The sequence below is a fragment of the Amblyomma mixtum genome, chromosome 10 (genome assembly GCF_055824585.1).
Source record: "Amblyomma mixtum isolate Tamu chromosome 10, ASM5582458v1, whole genome shotgun sequence".
In the NCBI taxonomy this organism is placed as follows: Eukaryota; Metazoa; Arthropoda; class Arachnida; order Ixodida; family Ixodidae; genus Amblyomma; species Amblyomma mixtum.
The window spans coordinates 47,447,886-47,464,891 of NC_143021.1; the positions used below are offsets into that span (position 1 = coordinate 47,447,886).

A 17,006-nucleotide genomic window follows, 5' to 3' on the forward strand; every position below is an offset into this window, starting at 1 on the left:
GAAATTGATATGTCGGCGAAACAGGTCACTGCATCAGTGAGCGTTTAGGGGAACATGCTCGAAATCAAAAGGATTTAAATTACAAGTACCCGCATTTGGTTTCGCACGTTAATAAGCGCTAAGGATGTGTGTCTCGGTTTGGAGGTACTAAGATTCTTGCAAGAGTGCCGACAAGACGGCTCATGTCAGCCTGGAAGCGTACCACGGAAAGAAATATGGCAGTAGGTGCGTTAGCACCCCGTCATTATCGCTCTTCTGAAGAAGTTAGCGCAAGAAACGGACAAAGGACAGAAGGAAGGACAAATAAGACATAACACGGCTTTCCCGGCAGATAAGATGAACATAAATAGGTGTCTTCAGTCGTTAAACTCGTGGTGCCTGAAATGGGGTATGGAAATAAACTACCAAAAATGCAATTACATGCAAGTAACAAGGAAGCAGAATGTTATGATGTTTCGATACAATATCGGTGAAAATTCCTTAGATCAAGTAAAGTGTCTCAAGTACTTGGGAATGACATTAACAAATAATCTTGACTGGCGCACCCATATTGAAAATGTCTATTTAAAGGCCTACCAGAAGGTCTGTTTCCTGAGGAAGAAGTTGCCGAATGCGACTAGAGAAATTAAATTGATTACGTACAAGACGTTCGTGCGGCCAATCATAGAGTACGCAAGTGCAGTGTGGAGTCCTTATCAAAAGGGTTTAAAACGGAAACTGGAAAGATTTCAAAGGATGTCAGCACATTTTATATGCTCTAAATACCGCCGCACTGATTCAGTCACAGCAATGCTAAAAGAGTGTCAGTTAGAATCACTAGAAGTAAGAAGAACAAAGCAGAAATTGAAACTTTTTTTCTGACAATGAATGATAAAGTTAAAGTTAGTAAACATCACTATGTTACACCTACCCTGAAGCGTTGCCCTCGGAAAAATCACAGTAAGGTATTACACGTACTGATCTCTATCGCTACTCCTTTTTTCCCGATGCTGTAGAAATTTGGAATCAACTACCAAGTGACGTTGTGGACCAAACAGATGTAGACAAATCTGTGGTAGGTGTGAACGCGTTCCTGGAAGATTGGTGTGCAAATCTGTAATTCCGTGCAATTGAGTGTTTCTTTTTTAGCGAAGAGAATTGCACTTGTGTCTGTATATGTTTCCCTCCCTGTAATGACCCTCATGCAGAGTTTTAACAGTATGAATAAATAAATTCACGAGCATGTGTCCATTCTTGAATTGAAATGAATTTTATTTCGGATTATCAAGAATCCTGGAGCCCGGAGCTAAAGGCAGATAAATTCTACCTGACGGGGCTCCGGGCCCCAAGCAAAAAAAAACATACTTACAGATATAAGTTTACAGCAGCAACACTGTGGGGCAATGTTTACAAAGAAACATCAACAAAAAAAGAGGAAATGAATGCATCCACTGAAGCATTAGACACGCATTGCATAAAACACTACACAGCGGACAAGGCCTTAAACATAACGCATTGAACAAACAGGGAATAAGAAAACAGTATTAAATACAAACAGTTGAAAGAAGGTAAAGTTTAATAACACTTTTAAATGAACGAGCAGTTTTGAAATCCTGAGACAAGGTATAAATGAATGGGAGTTTATTAATTAGGACCGAAACAGCGTACGAGGTCATCTGGATACCGTAATTAGTTCTAATGTGAGGAGTAACGTATGGTGTATATCGAGGGATTGTGGGTCATGTTTAATGAATGTTGTATTGAAAGAATTCAGATTCAGTTTTATCTTTTTGTAAACATACAGAGCAGTTTGAATTAAAACAATGTCTTCTAAACGAAGTATTTTGGATTTAAGAAAATAACGCAATGTGTGGTCTTGTGTTCCTGAACAATAAATGGCTCGAATTGCTTTTTTTTGTACAGTGAACAATGAGGTAAGATTTTGTTTTGAGGTGGTACACCAGACTAGCAAACAATACTTTAGTCGAGATTGTATTAGGGAATAATACAGCATTGTTTTAAGCCAGACGGGTAAAAGATTTCTGTATTTTTTGATGATGCCTAGGGACCTTGAAAGACTTGTTTTTAAGTTTCCTATGTGGGCATTCCAGCATAGATGCTCATGAAAAATGACGGCGAGAAATTTTTGGGATTCTTCCCTTTCTAAGGAATAGCCTGCAAAGCTAATTAATGATCTGAACAGCGCGAACTACAAGGGACAAGAAAAGAAGGGACACAGGACGAGCGCTGACTCGCAACTAAAAGGTTTATTCACTGAAACCTTCTTATATGAAGAAACAATCAAAGGGAAGAAACAACACACAAAACTAAAAACCATGAAACGCAACATTCGTCAGGTGCTCCCCAGAAAATTCATCTCCCTATCGCAAAGGAAAACAGATGGTTTGCTGACGCAATTCAGTTGATCCCCCGCGATATGAAAAGCCTCGACAACTTCTCGTGTCGTCTGATCACTGTGGGTGTATAGTACACGTGTTTGATTGAATAATGCAGTGCATTTTTTCTTTTTCTTTTTCATGACTTTACGTTCTAGACAATGTTTGACCAAATGTGAAAGGTCATCACCAATGTTTAAGTTGTTCCTGTGATCTTGTAGGCGCTTGTTAAGGCAACGCCCGATCTGACCAATGTAACGCGCTCCACAGGAAAGGGGTACACTGTGGAGTACAGTGTACCCCTTTCCTGTGGAGCGCGTTACATTGGTCAGACCGGGCGTTGCCTTAACAAGCGCCTACAAGAGCACAGGAAGAACTTAAACATTGGTGATGACCTTTCACATGTGGTCAAACATTGTCTAGAACGCAAAGTCATGAAAAAGAAAAAGAAAAAATGCACTGCATTATTCAATCAAACACGTGTACTATACACCCACAGTGATCAGACGACACGAGAAGTTGTCGAGGCTTTTCATATCGCAGGGGATCAACTGAATTGCGTCAGCAAACCATCTGTTTTCCTTTGCGATAGGGAGATGAAGTTTCTCGCGAGCACCAGAAGAATGTTGCGTTTCATGGTTTTTAGTTTTGTGTGTTGTTTCTTCCCTTTGATTGTTTCTTCATATAAGAAGGTTTCAGTGAATAAACCTTTTAGTTGCGAGTCAGCGCTCGTCCTGTGTCCCCTCTTTTCTTGTCCCTTGTAGTTCGCGCTGTTCACGTCATGAATATCTACCAACTCGCCCAACTGAACGTCTTGCTGCAAAGCTAAGGCTGAAATTATGCTGGATTGATTTGTTTCGCGCGCGAAACAATACCTACTTGCTTTTGAACACATTTAGCTGTAGCTGATTACTGTTTAACCATTGCCCCAGTTCTACTAGCCAGTTATTGCATTTTGTTTCTAGGTGTTCAGAATTTTCGTCAGAAAAGAATACATTATTATCGTCCGGATATATAATGCAACCTCTTGTGTCAGTGGGATCAGTAACACGTTCTGCTGGGCGAGTTGGTTCATTTTGGTAATGTAAAAGCTTTTAGCGCAAAACGACTAAGAAAGGACGGGGACGGGGGGGTCCGTGTTCTGTCCCCGTCCTTTCTTAGTCGTTTTGCGCTAAAAGCTTTTACATTGTCTGTGGGATGTTAACGAAATCATTAATATATAACAAAAAGAGGAGCGGACCTAGTACAGAGCCTTGTGGAACTCCGTACTTCATCATTGCCGAAGATGAGCGCGCACCATTAATTTCTGTAAATTGAGGGCGGTTGTGCAGGTATGCTCTAATAAGTTGTAGTGGTGTACCTCTAATACCATAAATTTCCATTGTTTTCAGCAGGATATCGTGCTTAACTGAATCGAAAGCCTTTCTAAAGTCCAAAAAAATGCCTACGGTTAATTTCTGTTCCTCTAAGGTCTTCGCAATGGTATCTTTGATCGAAAAAAGCGCGTCTTCGGTTGATTTGTGTTTTTGAAAAGCGTACTGCTTGTCAGTGATTATGTTATGTTTGAAAAAGAAATTTGATAGTCTGGTGAAAATAACTTGCTCAGCCACCTTAGAGAAAAGGGGGAGAAGTGAGATTGGGCGGTTATTATTGAAATCGTTTCTTGGTCCACCTTTATGAAGAACGATGACTCGTGCTTTCTTCATATCTTCTGGAAAAACGCCAGTTACAAGCATGCGATTGCATGTATATGCTAATGGGCCACAAAGAGCTCGTGAAGCAGCCTTAATTGGCCTAACATTTATGTTGTCGCACCCAAATGATGGTTAGATTTGAGGGATGCGATTACCTTCAGTACCTCGTCAGCATCACAATGTTCCAGATATATTGACGAACTCAAGGCATGTTCAATATAGCACAGAAATACAGCGTTGCTGCTCCTCCGGAATGAGAAGTTAGAGTTAAACGTATCTGCCAAATCAGTGCCGCTATATTCGGAACCATTAACGTTGACGGAAACTGTGGTACGTTGTGCATTTGGAGAGTTAAGTGTTCTGAAAGCCTCCCATATCTTCGCTGTGTCATGGGTATGCGCAGCACCAGAAAATTTCGCTGTAAAGTACTGTAACTTGGTCTTTCGTAGGTCCGAATTTAGTTTGTTTCTCGTTTTTTTGTACTCCTCAAAATCCTCTGTTACTGGTGTTTGCAAAAAGTGTGCAAACATTTTATCCTTTTGTTTTATTCTTTTATACAAATCTTTTGACACCCATGGTTTTCTGTTTTTTTTTTTGTGAGGGGTGGAATTAGTTTCCGGGAAAGCTGCATAGTAGCAGTCTTGAACTGTGTTCAAGAAGGTAACATAAGCTTTGTTGGGATCATTCTCCTCATAAACATTTTGAAAACTCCGAGTCATGATTAAATCGCAGAACTTGGTAATATTGACATCATTCACCCTCCGGCATGACTGCTTTACTACATTGCCTTGTTTACGCTTTATGGTAGCGTTCGGCAAAAAACAGGACGTAGGTAGATGATCACTAAGATCGCAGGAAAAGACACCACTGGTTACGTGATCTGCCTCATAATTTGTTACACAAAGGTCTAGAAGCGTGTGAGAACTGTCAGAGTACCTAGTAGGCAATGTTATAACGTTTTGGAAGTAATGCACATGGAACAAGTCGCATAGATACCTACTATATGTACTAAAAGAGAGACGATCGACATTGAAATCACCTTGGAGTACCAACTGATGACCTGTAATGTTTGCGAAGTCTAATAAAGCGTCTATAAAATGCAAAAAATCAGAAACAGCTGCAGATGGAGGGCGCTACACAACTGCGAAAAGCACATTCTTTGTTTTGGCTACTAAACACTCAACATGAGGCAAACTAACAGTGAATTCATCAAGTATTGAAAAAGCCATATGCGTCGCGAAATAGAGTGCCACACCACCACCCCGTGCCTTGTCACGATGATTGGAAACATACTGATAACCAGGCATACAATTCATGTCGCTATCAGCGTTGAACGACGTTTCCGAAAAGGCAATGACGTCGAAGCTGATGTTCAGACTATTTAAGAACTCGACCACCGCCTCCTGCTTGTTTCCCAAACTTCTGACATTAAGGTGAAAAAAAGATAATTTGTTGCGGAAAGCCGAAATATTTTCTTCTATGAGCAAGCGGAAAGAGCAGTAGTTTTGTTCAGCGAGCGGAGCAGCCATGGTTTGTATGGTTTAGGCTATGTAGGTAACAGACGATTTGTGCTAGGTCATCCTCGCATGCTATTTTGATTACATAGGAACCAGGTCCTTAGCGAACCAAAAGTTTTCTGTTCTTGAACCACGTGAAGCGATAGTCATGCTCGTTAGCCGCACACTTTGCCTGCCAGTAGAGCTTCCGGTATGCCGCCGTCATGTTCTCGAGAAAGAACACCTTCGATTTCTCTCCCTTGTCCATTTTTTGCGCTAACTCCTTCACAAAATGCATCACCAACTAGCCCGGCAGTTTGCTCTCCTGTCGTTATTGCTCTTTACCACAGAGGTCGACTTTTTAGTACCAGCCAGCAGTTGAATTGTTTTTGGTTGTTTTTTGGTGTGTTTTGATTTTTTTTGTGTTGCTTGCGCGCGCGTGCGTTCTCCGATGCTGTTGTTATCCCCGGCTACGTCGCTGCCATACGCTTTCCATCAGTTCCTTGTCTTTATAGTTCCCCCTTCCATCTATAAAATTCAGTTGAGAGTCAGCGCTTGTGTCTCGTGTTTTGCCTCTCGTTCTGTGGTTGCATGTGTTAGCGCTGTTATTTTTTCCACAATCAAGGTTTACCAACTTGCCCTGACATAAGTACTAATAAAGTTTACATTGCTGTAGTATTTCGTGTGTTTCTGGTGCACATGAAAAAAGCAGTGAAAATGAACGTTAAGATTGGCGGCATTTTCCAAAAGACATGGCTTCATTTCCGATGCAAGAGTAGAATAGAATATCCAAAGTTCTCAGAATAATTAAGATGTTGGTGAATGAGTGCGTGAAAAGGTCATTGTGCGTACAGTTCTGTTTTGCAGACGAATGCTAGTATTTTCTTTTGTTCAAATTTAAGCAGCGCTAACTTTTAGGACGAATACACAGAAAACATGACAGGTCGGGCGCTGACTCCAACTATGTTTATTGAACACGTTTTTCGTAGAACATATAAGAAAAGACGACCGTGAGTGCATACGCATCTGCGACTGAGCACAGAAGGAAAGGCTAAGAAAACGGGACGGTGGGCAAGAGTAAAGTGAGGTCGTTTTTTTTTCCGGCTCAAAGATGACAGCAAAGGTAGATTAAGGTGAGCAGAACGCATTTCGTACCTTATTTTCAAGCAATCTGAATTCGCTGGCATGCAGGCAGACAGAAGTGGTACTGACAAACATGTCGGCTCTTGTCTTGATAAAAAATGCTTCGGATAATTCCCGAGCTTCTGGTTAGAATTTTTATCTTGTCAAGCCGTGGCTCAAAGTTCTGATCGTTTAGGTCCTTGCAAGAACGGCAATGGGCGGGTAGATTCAGGCATGAGTCTGATGCGTTTCCCAGACTTCGTTCATGTTCCCTGGCAAAGATAGATTAGCTCGGGAATTATCCGAGGCATTTTTTTTTATCAAGGAAAGAGGCGACATGTGTGTCAGCAGCACCTTTGTCTCCCTGCATGGCAGCGAATACATATTGCTTGAAAATAACGGACGAAATGCGTTCTGCTCACCTTAATCTACCTTTGCTGTCATCTTTGAGAAGAAAAAAAAGCGACCCCACTTTACTCTTGCTCCCCGTCCCGTTTTCTTGCCCTTTCCTTCTATGGCCAGACGCAGATGCGGATGCGCTCACGGTCGTCTTTTCTTATATGTTCTACGATAAACGTGTTCAATAAACATATTTGGAGTCAGCGCCCGTCCTGTCATGTCCTCTGTGTATTCGCCTAAAAGTTATCGCTGCTTAAATATGAACGAAACTAAATGCATAACCAACTAGTCCCGCAACGAGTTTTCCTGAATGGTCCATGGTATGTAAGCACGTTTTTAAAGTTGAGGCTGAATTTATTTTGGCAACGATAGAGTTGCCAACGAAGTTGGCAAAAAGGCAGTAATGTGTCTTACTGAGTTTCAGTCTCCTCTAACACAGGACACATCATACAGAGCATGGAAAGAAAATAAAATAAAGATGTCATAAAATATACATGCAGCTGCATGTACAAACACGTTTTTTTATATAATGCAGATAAAACTCACAGTAATTGTATATGTTGACAGATATCACTTTGTTAGAAGCGCTGTGGGTTGAGCATGTTGAGCCATCAAGGGATAATATAAGTTAAGAAGGTTCTCTCCCTTTCCTAGAGATCTGGATTAATATATAACAAGTATAATTTCAGGAAGGTGGTTAAGAAGGTCTGCTATCTGGCAGGTCACTTTTTAGGCGCCATAGTTAGCTAGGATTTTTTATTTTTTGTATTTTGTGTAGCGCCATTTATAATTGTTTGCCTTCGCAAAAGTAAATGCCCACGATTCGCTGCAGTAAATTAAATTGAATTAAATATCGCGAAGCATCTTGAAACATGGGAAAAACCCACCTAGGCGCAAATGATTTCACGACACAAAAAGAGACGAGGAGGCAGCAGACAGGCGCCAACTTCCAACTATTTATTGCCCGAAAAAACACATACATTTATAGTCTCAGGCAACGCCCACATCTACACCCTGAATCCTGCGGTAAAACCTGAAGTCATGCCTTATGTGCACAAAGTGTCACACAATTTGAAGAAGATGGCTAACAGGCACAAGGTACCGCTCGTTTTTTCAGCCCCAAACAAAGTTGTGCAAACTTATACCCCGGATTTATGGCCCTGAGCGCCCTGGGTGCAGCATAAAACATCAGCGCACCTTCATACGCTGCATGGAAGGAGTGGTGTACGAGATACCCCTGACCTGTGGTATGTCCTGTATAGGGTAAACGGGGAGGTGCATCAACAAACGCCTTGGGGAACATGACAATAAGGTAGTGAATAATAAAGACAAATACGCCACTTTGGTGAGCCACATTAACACGTGCAAGCGTGCAGCTCGACTGGAAAAGGCGAGGATTCTGGGCAAGAGCGAATTCTAGGAGGCGAGGCTTTTATTGGAAGCCTTTCTCATAAAGAAAAAGGCAGCCTTCTGCGTGAGTGACACATTAGTTAGGTTGTATGCGGCGGAGTACGATTTTCTGAGCAATAATGTTCGTGCTAGGCGATAAGTCAGGGTTGCGATAAGGCACGTGGTGTGTAGATGTGGGCGCTGCCTGAGACTATAAATGTATGTGTTTTTTCGAGCAATAAATAGTTGGAAGTTGACGCCTGTCCGTTGTCTCCTCGTCTCTTTTTGTGTCGTGAAATCATTTGCGCCTAGGTGGGTTTTTTCCCAAGTTTCAAGATGAATACCAACTAGCCCGTCAACATGCCTTACTATCGCGAAGTATGAGAGAAGCCAACAGCCACAGAAACCAAGGGGCACAGGGGATTTTTAATTCATTTTTTATATTTTGTGGTGTTGATCAATTTGTAATATTACTGAATATGTTATCGCATAAAGCTAATTGATTAGAAAAGCAGAAGAAAAAACAACCACATGCCGCCGGTGGGATCCCAACCCACGACCTCCGAATTACGCGTCCGGTGCTCTACCGCTGAGCTACAGCGACGGCTGTCAAACGTTCTGCTTTCGGGGGTATTTATGTTTGGTTGCTTTGGTTTATGGGGTTTAACGTCCCAAAGCAACTGAGGCTATGAGAGACGCCGTATTGGAGGGCTCCGGAAATTTCGACCACCTGGGGTTTTTTAACGTGCACTGACATCGCACAGTACACGGGCCTCGAATTTCTCCTCCAAAGAAATTCAACCGCCGCGGCCGGGATCGAACCCGCGTCTTTCGGGCCAGCAGCCGAGCACCATAGCCACTGAGCCACCGCGGCGGCTGTATTTATGTTTACAAATAACCTAACATTGGGGTGTTCACCAGCGCCACCCACGCTCTTAAGCGGCAGACGTAGCACGTCCTGAGTTACCGCTGATGTGACGTAGAACGTCATCGAACGGCGAGGGTGGAAGCTGTGTGAGAACCCTCTTATGCTTCCTAACGCACCAAGGCTGCCAGAACCGAGGCCCTCGTTAAGCAATTAAGCAGACAAGGAAAGGGGAATGAGGGGCTCGCTATAAATATGAGAGAAGCCAACAGCCACAGAAACCAAGGGGCACAGGAGATTTTTAATTCATTTTTTTATATTTTGTGGTGTTGATCAATTTATAATATTACTCAATATGTTATCGCTTAAAGCTAATTGATTAGAAAAGCTGAAGAAAAAACAACCAAATGCCGCCGGTGGGATCCGAACCCACGACCTCCGAATTACGCGTCCGGTGCTCTACCGCTGAGCTACGCCGACGGCTGTCAAACCTTCTGCTTTCGGGGGTATTTATGTTTACAAATAACCTAACCTTGGGGTGTTCACCAGCGTGGCGCTGGTTTTAACGATTACAGGAGAAAAAGTGGACAAGTACAAATAAAATTTGAGCCATTTTTCTTAAGATACTCACAGATTATAGGTAAAATTCTTGTCTTAATATTGCCGCGAATCTTTGTAGCGTTTGTTTGTTGTGTTTATTTGTTCATGCTTCAAAGCTGTCGGCACGCCGCTTTACCGCTTCGTTTGTGACGCAAGACGCGCCTAGAATTATTTCGATTGATCGCATCCAGGCGGAGCCGATTATACTTTGTGCCAGAATGTTCTAGTAACTTCCACTCTTTATCTCGAAGGTTCGCTATCAGCTTTAAAAAGAGCACGGCCGACAGCGGCGGGCATTCTGTTCGACGACCGGCGAGCACGCTAGTTGCTACGCCTCCGCCGAGTGATTCAGTTCTTTGGGGGCGCAAGTCAGCCCAAATATAGAGTTTCGTTTCGAAGACATTCTCGCTGTTTTTCTGTTCGGCGGACTGTAGTCACCGCTACGTGATAATATTATTAAGTTCTTAAAACAGGTAAAGAGGCGACCAATTAACTGCTGGCTCGTGTTGTTTCAGTTCTTAAGCAAAGTAGCTTGTTAGAAATAATTGTCCACCTGTTTAACTCACGTGTATTCCTTCCAAGGTACTGCAGCATAATCTCGTGAAATATTTAAATACCTGTCCTGTCCTCTTCTCGATCTTCAGTCCTGTCAAGTTTGCGGTTATCGCTCCTCCCCAACATGTCTGACCAACTGGCCCAAAGCTTCCCCTTGTTGAACCTTATTTAAATACCTGCTTAGATAAGCATAACGTAATAAATAAAGAGCAACCTGGTTTCTGACGGTGTTTTTCTACCGGCACGCAATTAACAGTTACGATTAATAAATTAGCTGAGATTATAGACAAAATGGTCGGGAGACAATATTTTTGGACTTGAAGGTTTTTCATTAGGGTGGAAATTTGGGCAAGTCGGTATTGATCCATAACGTAAGAGTAGCGCAAAACCAGGACGACGGACACAAGGGGAGAGAACACACACCAACAACACAGCGCCTGTGTTGTTGGTGTGTGTTTTCTCCCCTTGTGTCCGTCGTCCTGGTTTTGCGCTACTCTTACGTTAAGTTTTTCACACGGGGCCTCGCAAATATTAATGGCAAAAATGAAAACAATTCACATATGTTACGAAATACTCAACTGTCACGGCTGAGTGCGAGACGCCCCGCCAAGAAAGCAAAAGAAGATAGAAACTGTGGCACGCAGCGGACGAAACCGACGTAGCCACGGGGAAAGAGCGAAGCAGACGGTGCAAAGTGCGCGCGTTTGCGCGGAAGCAATAATCGTTTATACGGAGACCGAAGAAAACCAGACGGCGTGGGCGCGCGGCTTTGGGGACCGCAAGTGCGGGTGAAACCACGGCCGCGAAGATACATGGGCGCAACGCACCCGCGGGGCGAGGAGGTCGGTATGCCACGGCGTCCCCTCCGTGCGGCCGCCCCGAGGGGAGACAAAGGGACTCGAGTTTTGACGCCGGTGAAGGAAACACGCTCTGAGGTTGCCCTCCCAGGCCGACGCATCCCGCAACGATCCGGACCGTCGTGACGCTCCTTCGGCTACGCACCGCAGGCCCCGGCGAGGTCTCCTCTAGCGACATTCCTCATCCACCTTAAGTACCGATTGGACTGTTTTCATTATCATTCATTCGATTGCTACATGGACTCAAAAGACTCTAATTAGAACTATTTGGCGTTGTTCTTAGAAACCACCTGCGTGTGGGAACTCTGCCTGATTTTTGCATGTTTATCTATGTGATGTAACCCTCTGCTTTTAGTTTTGTAGCTGTTGTTGATTGTTGTAGTAAATATTGTTTTGGGAGACGTACACCTCTCTGGTTTTTTGACTCACGTCCTGGACAGACAGTGACATCAACTGGGTTATATATTACTTGACTAACAGAAAACAACATGTCTAATTAGACGCCGCGTGATCTGGAAATCTAGATCTTTATTAAGAGCACAGGAAGGGTCAGTCATACGACCACTCTTATTTAATATAATTTCATTGATGTCGCCTACTCTGTGGACAGGAACTGCTTCATTTTTAAAACTATAAGTTTTGTTACTGATCAAATTAAGGAGAACCTAAGTCTAAAATGTTCTATCGTGGCCAAGGGAAGACACGACGCACGAACGAGGGCAGGAACGGAATGTGGTTTTATTCCACGACGCCTCTGCTTTTATAGTATGCGCCGACACGGTCCTACGTCATAGGCACGTGCTTGAACTGATAACATATCACATAAAATTACCAGTAAAATGGTGCAAGAAGTTGGATGTGATTACTTATTTTAATAATAAGCAGCACATATATGCATTTCTATTAAAAAAAAACAAACTAGAATTTTTGTATAAAGTGGACGGCAAAGTGATTAAACAAGTATAAAGATATAAGTATTTAGGTGTTACGTTCACATCGAGGCTTAAATGGACAGCACACATTGGCGATGCACGCACTGTAGATCCTCAAAATTTAGGGTTCTTAACACAAAAATTAGGATGCTCATGAAGTAACTCACAAACAAGGCGTACAAAGCTGCACTAGTAAAGCTTTTTGACGGGCTAGTTGGTACATATTCATATTTGAAAGGGTGTGCGCTAAAAAGACGTACACAGGAAAAAGATAGCGACGTCTCAATCTTTTTCCTGTCTACGTCTTTTTAGCGCACACCCGTTCAAATATGAAGCTGCACTAAGACCTTCTCTTGAGTACGCAAGCAATGAGTGGGACCCTTGCTCACAACGGTACATACAGAAAAAAATAAAGATCTTCCAAGGTTAGCCACTCTTTTTTTATATAACCGCTAGAAACGCCGGTACCGCCCGTCTGCTCCGTTGCATGAAGCTCAGCTGGAATGTTTGAAGGAACGGAGGAAAATTGCTCGAATTGAATTTCTCGGTTGCTCATTTCTCAAAACTGTGTACAGATTCCCAAGAAGACATAATTAAACACCCATCTGAAAAGTCTTCTGATAAGCATGGCGACTATAGTGAACCAAACTTTACTTGTGCGAATGCCTATGAACAATCAGTTTTCCTGAAACGGAATGGCACGCACTTGCTCACGATTCCCTTCAGATGGCCGCCATGAGTGATCTGAACCGTCAGTTTGCTTTGTCTGTGATGCGCTATGTTTTCCTTTTTGTATGGTGTCTTCGTGCGTGACTGCATTTCACTTGGCTTTCTCTAAGCGTCTATTGTGCATATTTTGTATGCCTGCCCTGCTTGGAGCATGTTTGGTGTCTAGTATATGATAAATAAAGTAAACAGATATGAATCGGAAAGTAATGTTTTCAATGCTTTTCGCGTTCCCATGATGTTTCTGTCATTGATGTTCTTTAATTTAAACTTGATGCCTTCTCGAACAGAAATTCCGGTGTACATCCCACCGGTGACTTGTTCAAAACGATAGTCAGTGACTGCATTGAGCACTTTTTGCACCGTATTTAACAGAAAAAAAACGGGAAGGCTTGGATTTGTCGGTAGACATTGCAAATGGAAATATGACTAAAACGCATTCAGAATAAAATAAATAACACTTATGTTCACTGTATCTGGAGGAAGAAGTTTTTACTTTTAACGCTGAGCTAAAAAACAAGATAATTGTGTACAAGGAGCGTTATTATTCATCGTGTTTACCTAAATTTATTTCAAGGTCGCTTGAGAAATTTTTTTGATTCATTTTCTCGACTATAAAAACTTGTGATGTTTTTGAATATAATGGCCTCCGTATTGATGTCGAAAAAAAAATCTCACATGGCTTCAATGAACACTTCAAATCTGTTTTCACGCAAGGCAATGACGGCTTTCTATGCTTGACAGGACCTTTACCTCCCATTTCTGATGTGGTTATTGATGAGCAAGATATATTGAACCTACTCTTCAAATGATGTGAAAAAATCAAGTGAACTGTATACATTTCCTAATGTTTTTCTGCAGAGATATGCAGATGAGTCGCTAAACACCTCTACGTTTTGCTCCCAGCATCACTGAGCGGAGGATGGATTCCGAGTATCGGAGGAATCGCTAGAATCAAACATCTTCGTAAAAGTGGGAAGAAAAGTTATGCTAAAACTATCGTCTAGTATCACTGTGTTCTACAGCGAAACGCTATCAGAACAGCATGACCACTGCCTCGGTCACGTTCTACCCGCTCACTCTTGTCGGCTGGGATAAAGGCGGACTCATTAAAGCGCGATGCGCCAACCAGCTCCCGCATTTCTCTTGGTTCCGCTACCAAAGGATAAATGCGTTCCGTCTCAGCCATGCTGTAAAGTTGTCTTCCTTCGAACACGACACACTGACTTGAGCAACTTGTAAACTCCTAGAATATGCTCTCTGTTGACACATATGTGAATTTCTGAAAAAAAAATTAATTTTGCCGAAATGCCATCAAGGTTTCAGAAAATGTTTTTCAACAACCACTAAACTAGTTTTAATGGTGCATGGCTTTGGCACTTCGACAAATACAAGAGAACAAGCAGACGCCATAGCCGTGGGTTTTTGAAAAGCGTTTCTTTTCTCCTGTTCCTGCTAAGCTATCATTTTCCTGCTATATATAAATTACATTGCAAAAGATAGTCTTATTAAAACTAAACTTTACTACAGTGACTGTGCGATTTATAATGATATTCATGGCTCAACTGATCGATGAATTTTAAACAAGGCTCTTCATGATATTAGCGCTTGGTGTGGGCCTTGGAAAATGCCAATTAACTTCGAAAAAATCGAAGAAATCGTCTCAGCTGACTTAAGTTCTTATTTTATTTATTAAAAGGGCACTGTAAAACCTCCTTCATAAACGCAGATGCTACTGGTTAAATGCGTCCTTTAAATTTCAATAGAAGCAGCACCTTGCGAAATCCAGCAAACACTGTGTGCAGGCTCAATTTTACGAGCAGCGTCAGCGACCGGATAACACTGGCAAACACCGCCTCCTGATAACTGCCCTGTGCGAAACTTTCATTAAAAAAATTAAACTCACGTCCACTGGTGAACTGCCAAGAAATCAGAGGGACATGAGGCCTGTGACGGCGGTCTCATACATGCATAGAATTGCTCACAACACTAAGATAGGCGGTCGATATGTAGTGCACGCGATTTTTCCAGCACCGTGAAAGCCTAGAGAGGTGCGCTCTATGATGGCCAAACGACCCCCCCCAGATGCGGTGTGAAGCATCGGCGGCTGTTTACTGACTGCGAATCTAAAGTCATCTCTGCCACTCATGTTGGGGAACGCCAGCAGATTGGCCGTCGTTCCAATGAAAGAGCGAGCCGACACCAACAGCCAGCACCAAGAGGCCGGTGTGCTGCGCGAAGTCAGTGGACGTTAAGGAACCCCAGGTGATCGAAGTTTGGCGGAGACTGGCTACGGCGTCCGTCATAGCCTGAGTAGCTTTGGGGCGTTAAACTCCCATAAACCATATTCTAATCTGCGCTTATGAAAATTATTTGTTGCGTGCGGTTTGCACTCCTATCATGTTCCTGATGGCACAGAGAGTATGTAAAGATAAAATAAATCAATACAGGAATCTGTTTCCACCACAAGCAACGCTGAACATAGTCCCAAAATTGCACGCAGACCAAGTGCGCTCCTGTGTAATTAGCTACCCTGTATTAGTCTGTAGTAGACAAGAGTTCATATTAGGTTCTAGCTTTCGTGCAGCAAAACACTGAGTTTACACGTAATAAGCTACACCATACATGTTTACGTAGTTATGCTCGCTGCTCCGCAATGTGGCGCCCTTCTGATTCAGTGCTGAGGGGGCGCGGTTGCAATCGTTTGTGCAAACGTGTTTTTCTTTCGCGTAAACGCTATCATACCCCGCATCCCAGAGTTTGGCCACGCAATGTGTCTTGCAATTCACCGCTGACGGGAAAAACGGATAAATATATGGAACCTTTAACCTTCCATACCACGGGAGTTGAGAATGCTCGTTTTCGTGTCTGGTAGCTGCTGCTGAAGGAAAGCCTCCGGTTCCCCAGAGGTTGCATGATCACTTCTGAGATGGACAGGCGGGAATGAGAGTCCTGCAAAAAAGTAAAACGCAGACCTTTCCTAACAAGCAAGAGCATGTGCAGTCGTCCAGGCACCCGCCTAGAGCGCTGGAATGGCGTGCTGCTGTGTTGCTCATTTATGGCCTTGGCCGCTGCCGGAAGGCCCCAGTAAAAGTTTTCAAAGAACGCTGAGTTTTACACAATTCATTAGAAAGAGCACGAACGACATGGCCTCGTCCATAGTTCATGATGACTCGCGACGCCTGGTGTGGGGACGACTGCCCCCCCCCCCCCCCCCCCCACACACACACACAACTGAACAGCTGCATGTAGTGCGGCGCAATAGCTGCTTATTCGATTATATAATTGAGGAGGGCACACTGAATAGTAAATCTGCACATTCGTCCCCAGCTATGGCCGGGAGATGGAGTGTGCATTTAGGCGTCCTTATTCCGTCTGCTGGCGAGCACAAGTGCAGGGAGTACAGTAGTCTCTGCGCACATTCACTCTGCTTAAGTCAGTCCAAAAAGGAGGCTCTGATGCTGAAGGCCAGAAGGGTGTGCATTTTATACGTCACCGACATTGCGCTTTGAACTGTTGCCGAAGGCGGCAGTAATAACTGCCGTGAGCTAAATTTTGCGGCGAGACCATTGCCAGGAAGGAAGGACGCTGGATGCCATATTTCAGATATTTTAGGTCCTAAAATACGCAGCTGTCGTGCTCACTTTTATGACCACCACGTTGGCTCGTGAGAGCTGGCACACGGTGCAGGTGATGTGGATGTACCAGGCGGGATTCCAGCTGGCAACCAGCGGCAGGAGACCCAGGGAGACCACGGACAGTGCCCGGTACAGGCCTCGTCTCCAAGAAGAGTAAGCGTAGCCATGCACTTGCTGCGTTTTGCCATGAGAACCCAGTCGAGGCCAGTGTGAGGGCATTTGTAGCAACACCACGTGCTCAAACAAGCGGCATCGTACAGCCGTAGTTACAATGCAATGAACCACAATTTTGCACCTTCACTTTTTGTTTCTGGCAATTCAATGCACGCTAAAATTCGTGAACCCGATAACATCTTGT

The 17,006-nt window shown here is 43.4% G+C and overlaps 1 protein-coding gene across 7 annotated transcripts in view; it reads right to left on the reverse strand.

The window, feature by feature from the left end:
• LOC149325704 (polyamine-transporting ATPase 13A3-like) overlaps positions 1-17,006 on the reverse strand; it is a 783,814-nt gene that overhangs the window by 691,646 nt on the left and 75,162 nt on the right. For all 7 annotated transcript variants that reach the window (XM_089563633.1, XM_089563634.1, XM_089563628.1 and 4 more), the window contains exons 3-4: positions 16,655-16,822; positions 15,849-15,962 (exon numbers count right to left, since the gene is read on the reverse strand). In XM_089563633.1, the coding sequence (XP_089419759.1) occupies positions 15,849-15,962; positions 16,655-16,822 (282 nt within the window). The remainder of the gene's footprint in view (positions 1-15,848; positions 15,963-16,654; positions 16,823-17,006) is intronic.